Source organism: Harpia harpyja, chromosome 6 (assembly GCF_026419915.1).
Source record: "Harpia harpyja isolate bHarHar1 chromosome 6, bHarHar1 primary haplotype, whole genome shotgun sequence".
NCBI classification, from domain to species: domain Eukaryota; kingdom Metazoa; phylum Chordata; class Aves; order Accipitriformes; family Accipitridae; genus Harpia; species Harpia harpyja.
Genome location: NC_068945.1, coordinates 42,358,555 through 42,368,689, shown reverse-complemented (window position 1 = coordinate 42,368,689; position 10,135 = coordinate 42,358,555). Strand labels below are relative to the sequence as shown.

The 10,135-nt window shown below is 40.2% G+C and overlaps 1 protein-coding gene across 5 annotated transcripts in view; it reads right to left on the bottom strand.

Annotated features, from left to right (window-relative positions):
* Positions 1-774: 774 nt before the first annotated feature.
* MET (MET proto-oncogene, receptor tyrosine kinase) overlaps positions 775-10,135 on the bottom strand; it is a 91,392-nt gene continuing 82,031 nt past the window's right edge. For all 5 annotated transcript variants that reach the window (XM_052790114.1, XM_052790118.1, XM_052790115.1 and 2 more), the window contains 6 exons: positions 9,495-9,575; positions 8,706-8,887; positions 7,006-7,115; positions 4,317-4,482; positions 3,274-3,410; positions 775-3,129 (listed from right to left, as the gene is read on the bottom strand). In XM_052790114.1, the coding sequence (XP_052646074.1) occupies positions 2,919-3,129; positions 3,274-3,410; positions 4,317-4,482; positions 7,006-7,115; positions 8,706-8,887; positions 9,495-9,575 (887 nt within the window). In that variant the 3' untranslated portion in view covers positions 775-2,918. The remainder of the gene's footprint in view (positions 3,130-3,273; positions 3,411-4,316; positions 4,483-7,005; positions 7,116-8,705; positions 8,888-9,494; positions 9,576-10,135) is intronic.

Genomic DNA, 10,135 nt, shown 5'->3' with positions numbered 1-10,135 from the left:
AGGTAAGCTGCTGGAGAAATGAGCTTGTAGCGTCGTCTGGCTTAAGTGGCACAGGACAGTGCCTGTTGCAGCGTTTGTGGGGTACCCGCTTAAAATACACTTCCCAGAAGTGAACTTGTGAATTCGGTGGGAGGTGTCTAATGTAACTGGGAGGAAATGCGTGGGAGAAGAGCAGGGCTGGGTCCTGTTCCCCTAGAAGAACCAGGACCCCTGGGGACTGCAATGCCTTCTCTCTTCAGGTGTCAGATACAAAGCACCTCGCAGAGATGAAACGTGTGATGGATGACCATGAGGGACATAGGTTCAGGTGCTTGAAGTTTCTTGTAGATCATGACTGATTAGGGAGCTTGGATGCTAAACACAAGCGCTGGCATCCTTGTTGAGCCACGCAGGTACTCTTTACAATGCCTAAATTGCGAGCTTCAAATGTCACCCCCAACTCTTAAGTGCATGAAGAATTTTAAGGCTCTGCATGGGCGCAGCCTGTGGTTAGGCAAGAGGCTTCCTATTCAAACAGACTATGCCATAGTTGTTCACAACAAATATTCTGCACCTTTCTCTGATCTATTAATGGGTTGGAGGCTGACAAACTGCATGTTTGATTTATTGGTGCACTCTCCATATTTTTACGTTTCTGAGTTGCTGCTTCTCTCTCGCACAGTTCCACAGGTTGCTCTTCCCATGTTAGTCAGAAAAAGCATACAGACTTTTATCAGCTTAACAGTCAAATGTTAACAGTCATTACAGCACTTGGAGCGTAAACTATCACAATAATTCATTTTAATAACATGTTTATTAGGTCATAACAACAACTATAAACGTAAGTACCATTCAGCTCTTTGCAGATATATGAACTTACTAACATCAAATCTTTACCAGAATCATGTATTCTTACAGGTGTCCCAGACACAACATTATCAAGCAAAAGTTCATAAATAGTAAAAACGTCCTCTGTTTCACATTGCAGCGTTCCTCAAGCATGTATGTACAAGTTTGGAGTATCTTCTCCAAATCTATGTGTCATAAACTTCCTTAGCTGTTTTAACAACCATAGAGATGATTTTTTTTTTGCCTGCAGCAAAGCCTTTTGTCCTTGAGCAATTTACAATTAGTATTGCTCTCAGCAGACATGAAAGTTTGTTTCTGAAATGAAAGTGGTGACGAAACACAATACAATAGTATCTGCTCATAGTTTGCCTACACACTCTGCCCTCATTATAAATCTTTCAGTTATAACACTGTCTCCCAAGAACAATGTATCTCCCTTATATCAGCTCTTTATCTGCACTACCTCTCTTTGAAGATCTTAAAATGGTTGGCTTGCAGCAACGGAGATATTATACTTAGGGTGGAGTGTGTTTACAGTTGGTTCTTTTCCTTTTTAATATTTACACAGTATTTTTTTAAGGTTGCTACAATTTATGAATCATGTACGTTGACATACATTTTCTGAAATGTTCACAGTGCAGTATTTTGTGGCCTAACCAAACTTTGTAAATGTCATTAAAAATAAACTTTTTTTTAATATAAAAATAGAATACTTTATGTGTTTACACCAACAAACCCAGTTCTATCCTATACTAAACAAGCTATACAGTAGTATGCACGGAATTCCACAGGAACAGAAATGACATGTGATGCTTGCCCTAAAGCTATAGTACTCTTCTCTAATGAATGAAAGTTTTACTGTCTCTTTTTAGAACTGTTTCTCTGGTCATAATTTAGAAATAAAAGTAGGTATCATAATTCACTGGGTTGTGTGATCCAAGAAGAGGCTGGGGGGGCCTAAAGCTGTTTCTTCTTTTGATCGGTCTTCTCAGCTCTTTAGGGCTGGCATGAAGAAGTTATCAACATTCCTGCTCTGGCAGTGTCTTTTTAGGTCAGGGCTGGCTGCAACGCCTCCACTCTTTACTCACCTTTGGCGGCAGCTCCACCCAAGGGTAGGTGGCAGAGCTTCAGCTACTTGCCGTGTGACTCACCAGACAGCAGCTCCGTAAGGTTGCCAGCCTGCCTGTCTCCTCTTCCTCTCTAGAATAATGCCGCCCATATTACTACATCCCAGGGATTAGCCTGGCATTTAATATGGATGCCTTCAAGTTTTTATTCTCAGAGAGTGGTTAATTCTTTACTGAAAGAAATGGAGGCTTTGCATTTTTCAGCAAAAGATCTGTCAATACGGGCTGTTTGACTCAAAGGAGTGGTTGAATGTTGGAATAAAGCTGACACTAGGAATGCTATAAGCTAGATGATTTTCCCCTCATTTTATGTACCGTCTGACTATACCAGAGGACTGGCAAGGCTGACATACCTATTTTACTGCACATCATTTTTAGATGTTGATTTCTGTTAAGACATTTACCATGAGGCTGGGTGTCTTGGCTGCCTATGTTCTAAGAAACCTTGTTGATGTAGTGCAAAAATCCAAAATTTGGACTGTGCGGGAGGAAAATACATTTTAAACTCTTGCAACTCTCATTGTTTGTCTTAGCCTTTTGTGTGAAAACCATTTCTGCACTGCTCATTATCCTAAAGTACATGCAACAGTAATCGTCCTTCCAGCCGTACTGATTGGTATTCTACTTTCTCCTTCGTGGCATTAATGATGAATCTTTGTTCTTGGGTCTGAGCACACATTAATGAGAGCTAGTGGGAACTAGCTCTGGATGGTAGCACACAACGTTTCCATTTGGTAAATTGATGCAGTTGTCCAAATACTTGGAAATTACTGTGATGGTTTATAGAATCCCATAGCCTTAAACAATATGATATCATGTCCTTGTACTAGTGCAACTTGGGCAACAACATAAACATGTGCAACAGTGTTCTCACAAAGACCGGGCAGTAAAAACTAGTGGACAAAATGTTTTGCTTTTTGTTCATACAACTAAGAATGGATTTTCCTCTACTTCAGACACCCGTCATGTGTCAACATCCATGTCTGTGTTGTCTTGTGATGATAAAAGAGAAGGATACGGAGCAATGCACTTCACGTTGACATAAGTAGCATTGACGTGAACGTAGTGTTCCCCAATAAAAGTGGAGAAGATTGTTGATATTTTTGAAACAAGTTCAGAAAATGCTGGACGCATCTCAGGTTTTGGATGCCAGCACTTAAGCATGACTTCATACCTGCCATTCAAATAAAAGAAGCGATCAATTATGAAATAATGTAAAAAGAAAAAAAAAACCAACCCTCTTTCTTCCCACAGTCTCGCTTACTATAATAGCAGAATCAGCAGCATTGGCAGAAGGCTTTGCAAACTATTTACTTACAGTGGGTCGGGGCAGTATTCAGGTTGTAGCAGCCTTCTTCCTTGTAATAGGTAAACAGTTATATCAAAAGAATTTACATCAGGATAAGGTGGTGCCCCTCTTGTCATAAGTTCCCATAACAACACACCAAAGGACCACTAAGAAAACAAAGAAAATAAATAATAAGTTATAGGGTTGGAGGGCTTTACATTCCAGTTTTAGAAGATGGTTTGACAGATTTAAGCATTCAAATGCATGGATTTTCCCTTTGAAAAGTTATTTTACTGCATTCAGCTTTCTTTTAAGTGGGCTAATAAATGCTGTAGGAACTTGAAGAGCCACTTAAATTAGAGCCAGAGAAACTTAACTAAGTAAATGAAAGAAAATAAAAGCCTATAGGCCTGCTACTTAGCTGGTATAAATTGGCAGACCTCCTTTGAGGTTAATGGAGCTCTGCCAATTTACATGAGCTGATGATCTGACTAACCCTGTGTAAATACATACTGAAGAGAATATACATGGTGAAAATTCTATGCATCACAGGCTAATTTGAATCTGGATTGAAAGGAGAGCTAAAATACAAAGTGATCCAGCCAACTAATGACTTCATCTTATAATTTTTTCTTCATAAATGGCCAGGTAATACTTGATATTGCTGTAGGCAGTCAGTAAGTATTTATAAAGCAAATAAAGTATTTTGGAGAACTATTAAATTTTATGAGTCTCAAAGTTAACCTGTTTTGTCAAGCTTTCCAGAGCCCCTCCTATAGCAGGGTTCAGCTCCAATTTGGCTTCTTGGAATGTCCTTAGTCTCTCTTGGAGTGGGATTAAACTCCTAATTCTTCCCTGAGCAGTAACAGATAATCAGGTCAACAACTTGTTGCTTTGTGATTGGGACAAATACATTTTCTGGATGTAGAAACAGTCTCTTATTCTTATGTGAACTAAAGTTAGATTCAAATGGAAGTTTTGGTTTGGAGTTAGTCCATTCATTACATACTAGAGAGATGCCCCAGGCAATGTAAGAGAAATTAATAGGTGATACAAATATGTTTGTACATTACCACATCTGACTTTGTTGTGAACTTCTGAGTTTGTAAACTTTCTAAAGCCATCCATTTCACTGGCAGTTTCGCTCCTGTTTTATTGTGCACACTGTAGTATTCTTTATCATAGACATCTCTAGCAAGACCAAAATCAGCAACCTTGACAGTGAATTTTTCATCCAACCTAGAGAAATGACAAAAAGTATTATCTGCAACTGAGCGGGCAAGATTTACAGTGATGGTGGATTATGAGTGACTTGCATTTCTGAGACCGTGACTTTGGAAGGCAGTACTTTATCTTGGATCTATTAACGAATGTAACAGTGAAACAAAAAGTGCAGCAAAGTATATTTGACACCCATTTAACACAGTGAATGAACTCAGGAAATTACTGATACTGTTTTGATAATATAATTTGAATTACAGTTCTTTTAAAAAATTGCTCTGTATAAAAAGATTTTTGCTAATAGCCTATACATCCTGATTGAGTGCTACATCATTTCTTCCACAGCTGTTTCTTCTTCTGTATCCTTGGAAACCTCTCATTTTTATTTCCAAGTCAAGGCATCACCTTTCCTATTCACTCTCAGTTTTGATAAGGAAGGACCTATCATTATCTCAGTGACTGCCCGTATATAATAATGTAGTCCTGTAACTAAGGATGTGTTTGGTGTCGGTACTGGGAAAGAATGGTGGCATAAGGAAAGTTCTGCTGGGGTTACAGCTCAGCCATACCAGAAGATCTCCCTAGCCTGGCTCCTCCTAAGCTTGTTGTTTGTCCTGATAAGCGGTATCATTGTCAGAAAACAGATAGAGCATGGGTGTTGGCATGCTTAAGCCTATCCTTCATTACATGTGCAGACCTAGCCACAGCAAACACCTGCTTTTGGGTTTCTTTACAGAATCATACAATCACAGAATGGGTGAGGTTGGAAGGGACCTCTGAAGATCATCTAGTTCACGACCACCTCCCGTGCTCAAAGCAGGGTCAGCTACTGCAGGTTGCCCAGGACCATGACCAGTTGGGTTTTGAATATTTGCAAGGATGGAGAATCCACAACCTCTCTGGGCCAGTCATCCTTACAATAAAAGCATTTCTTCTTACGTTTGAATGCAATTTTCTCTATTTCAATTTGTGCCCACTGCCTCTTGGCCTGTCTCCGGGCACCACTTAGAAGAATCTAGCTTCATCTTCTTTATTCCACCACATCAGGTATTTATACACTTGGGTAAGATCCTCCTGAGCCTTCTCAAGGCTAAACAATCCTGTCTCTCTCAGCCTCTACACGTGGCATTTCCCTGTCTTGAATTTATGAGGTTTCTGTCTGGACAACTCTCTGGGCTGTTGAAGTCCCTCTGAATGGCACACAACCATCTGCTGTATTTACTGATGTAATAACTAAGCCAATACCAATGGAGGGAGTAGGAGGGAACTTTGATGGGTCAACAGGGGACAGTTTATGTCATAGCAGCTTCCTGCACCTTTTCAAGGATAGTGGAATAGAGTCAAGAGTCCACGGGGACTGTATTTGCACCCTGGCTTCCTTTCTGATGGACATCGCCATTGTGGCAGGGGCTGTGCTTCTGAGTGCTGGATCACACATGGCCACTGGGGAATGTGGGTCTTCAATCATGCATTTTCCTCTCACGTGGCAGCAGCTCTCCATGCTCTGAAGTACTTAGCCACACAGAAGTACAAAAGCAGCCATTCAGTTAGCAATGTGAGACATCCCAATAGCTGTTCTCTCCTCACCCAAGGAAGAGACAGTAGGCCAGAGGGAATGTCCTGTTGCCACTATTTGGACTTTGATTAGATGAACCAGGACTTTTATCCAATAACCTAATTACTTTCTTCTTAGGACACCTGAAAATCATGTTGCTTGTGGCTTTTCTCCTCCCTTCAAAAACCAGCAGCTGTAAGAAAACATTCTTTTTCAGAGGCTGTTCAGCTGCACGAGTGTGCGCCCTTTGAAAAAAGAATAAGAAATCTGATGTCACAGGTGAATAACCTTTTTGCAGCCAGAGTTCCAGATTATGATGTGCTAACGTTTAATCCTGTACCTCATTTATTCACTACACAGGTGATGAATCAGCGTAATAGTATCGGCAACTCCTATAACAGTTAGTCTTTGTGTGAACTGAACCGTCTGGCTACCCAGACACTAGTAAGATTCTTTGCATGCTCTGATTTTTTAACGTTAATTTGTGTGTGCAATTGAGCCAAAGTAAGCTCATACTCATGTAATGAAAGATTACTGTCAAGAGGTCTCACTGGTGCTTCTTTGTGTTCTTGTTTTTCTCACAAAGTTCCCCTGTGTTCCTCTCCCTCCTGCTAGGTGCGGCAGCAGAGACGTGCTGCTTCTGAAGACGTTGGGTAGAAGCACAGCAAGTTGAGACAACAGCAGTTTAACTTCCCTTAGGAGATGCCTTTTAAACTCTCTAACCAATGATTTTGAGAGGCTACACTTTCACCTCAGCTTTTCTTATTTCCCACACTCAAAAAAAGCTTATGTGTAAGAAGTGAGCCCTTAGCAAGCTGAGTAGCTCATCAGTATGCAAGACAAACATCAGTATAATTACATAACAATGAAAAAACCACCCTATTATGACTAAAAAAGCAGAATCCTGCAAACTTTCATTTATCTTATCTCACTGTCTTACACAGAAGAGTGTGATAACATGGCTAGAATTAGGTGTTTGTACTTACATACAGTTTCTTGCTGCCAAGTCTCTATGGACAAACTTTTTGCTTGCAAGGTACTTCATCCCTTTTGCGACCTGAAGGCCAAATCCAATTAAATCTTTTACTGTTGGGTTCTGTAAAATACAAACATTTGTGATACAATGAATGCAGAAGCCCAAGGAGCAGACTGTTTTTTGCTGTGACGCTCAGTTTTTGATACACTTATCTTGCCACCAGAATGACCGAGACAGGTTGATGCTTGTAGTAAAATTGGCATAAGTTTAGGTCAAGTTCTTACCTCCAGTGAGGAAATAATACACTTTAAGAAATCAAAAAAGCTGAGAGACTCCAGAAGAGTAGAGTTTGCAGCATAAGCAGCATGACCTGGGCTGGGAAGTGGAACAGTATGCTGAAAACCCAGCATCACAGCTGATACACAAAATTCACATTTGTGAACTTGAGAGTAATAGCATGTAACTCAGTAGAAGGTGCTAACTATGAACTTGGAGCTCATCAGCTGGAAATGACCAAGAAAGGAGAGAGTCCTCTTTGGGGCAAAATAAGTGCAAGCTATCATCAGTATGATGCCATGGAAAAGGTAAATGAGACCTTAGCAGTTACCAGAGGAAGATTTTCCGCAAAGATTGGTAACTCTTTCTGCTAGTCTACAAGGTGAGACCTTACTGAAAATGTTAAATATCAAAATAAGTGTAAACATAAACCTGTAATTCTTTTATCCAACAGCATGAATTGCTATGTAGTAGTAAGGTCCCACAGATTTTTGTGTTGCTGACATTGCTCTGTGTCATTTTCTTCTGCGGAACAATCTTGTTCAACTGTGGTCATTACTGTATTTACTTCAGGAAGGACCACGGCACTTTTCACAGACAAGGGCCCTGGTGCTTGTAAAATGAAAGAAGCTCACAAGGGAGGAGGTCCCTACCTCAGAAAGCTTAACTCCCCCAACAACTTGTCAAGATGCGTTTGGTTTTTTTAAAAATTGTACTGGCTGTTGTTGATTGCCATAGAGGCAGGGGCAAAATCCTATTGGCGCAGAAGTCACTTTATATTGTCCTAGCACTGTGAAATGGGTGAAATACTACAGTATAAAGTGGGCTTACACTACTTGAGGCAAGACCTGTGGTCTCATACTTGAGAGAAAGCAGTGAGGCACATTTGAGAAATCTGCAGTCTTTCAATGGAAACGGGAAATCTCTGATAATAGAGTACTCATAGTTTGTATAACAATTGCTGGTTTTCTTTCTTAAGATAAGAAGAAAAAATATTGATAATAATGGGACTGTGACACTAGCTGGACATGAAGATCCCTTACCTAGGAGTTGGAAGAGCAGATGGTGACAACTAGCACAGCTGTGCTGAAGTCAACAGAGAGATGCCAGTTCAAACCGGCAGATGGTTGGGGCCCTTGACTTAGATCTCATAAACACATTTGTTTATAAAAAGGCTTATGGATGGGAAATGAGAAATACTTATTGCTGATAATTTCTGGGAAACATTCTAGAGAGGAATTTGAGGGGGAAGGGAAGGAGTGGCAGCGCTGTGGTCAGGCTCAGTGCCAGCCTAAGCAAGTGCTAAAGGTTAAGGTGTAGTAACAGCAGCAAGTTACAGACATAATGTAATTATCAGAGCTTATAACCTGTGGTGTTGGAGCAGGGTGTGGCTAGACTTGCATTACCGTTTGGTAGACCTCACCACGTACTTACATGAGTCTCATTCCTAATGAAGTTTCGAAGATCTCCGTGTTTCATGTATGGAAGAACAACTAAGGGGGATCCTTCATTGGGCAAACAGATTCCCAGGAGTGACAGAACATTGGGATGAGTGAAATCTTTCATGATTATTCCTTCTTTCAGAAACTGAGCTACTTCTTCCAGGTCGGTAATCCCTGAGAAATCCAGTAATAAAATGAGTTAATTAAAAGAAATCCAAACAAACTACAGTTCATTTCTGTACAGCATGTCACTGCACAACAAAGTGATAATGAGAAGCTACAAACATGCTCCTCACCTCCCACATTACAACTAGGTTATGTGCATTGGTTTTCTTACAATGACGAAATACAGTTTGCTGGTGATTTTAATTCTGTTTCTCCTTTTCTTATTATGAATTGTTTAGAATTGAATAACAAGACTTGAGTAAAGCCTTTAATAAATGTTATAGTTTCTTCCTGTTTTTCCAGCATCTTTGCCCACTCTTTAGCAATTTAACTTCCAAACCCAAATCTTCAGTAGTCAGTTGAGTAAAAAAATGACACTGCCTTTCCCTCATTTTCCTGTGTCTTTTTCTTTGTAGAGGAAATATATGGGTATTTCATCTGATGTACAAATATATACCAATGCCTTGTGGTAATCTGGAAATGCTCCAGGGAGAAATCTGATCCAGGTGCAACTAAGAATCTTTATTTGTGAAAGTACACTTCACTGCAATTAATTAGTTCACCCCAGTTATCTTTGGAATTATGGTAACGTCTCACTATTAAACATGTAACTCACTATTCAGTGACTTCACAGCACAATGAATTTTCCTGCCATCGTTATCCAGCAATGTCCCATGGTACACACACCCAAAATGTCCTGCGTAAAAAATGAGCAAGATTAGCTTTAATGAGTAAAATTAGCTTTCTGGTATTTTCCACAGGGTAACAATTATGCTTTAAGAAAGTGATCACACTCTGTTTCTGTCCAATTCCCAACACTTGTAATGTATACTTCATAACTAACACGTAAAACTACCATTACATAAAACCATCATTACATAAAATGAAAACTCTATTTGCAGCATAATTGATATTTCTTGACCTAGATGGAGATTATAAATAATGACAAGGCTGGCGCCACAACTGCTTCATGTTCCTGTAATGACTATGCACACAAAAACCATGTCAGCCCATTCCCACCATACTCTTCTGTGAGATACATGTTAAAGGATGGCACTGGAAGGCACACGGGAGCAGTTAGAAGCTGACATGACCACTGGAGCGGTGGTTCCCAGTGGTCTGCAAGCCCCTGCTAAGTGGTCCACTGGATTGTACAACCTTGATGCATCTTCACTGGAAAGTTGCATAAGGATGGTCACTGTGGGCTTACAGTCTCTCAGGTCTTGCTATTCCATGGAAAATGTTGAGTGCTACAAG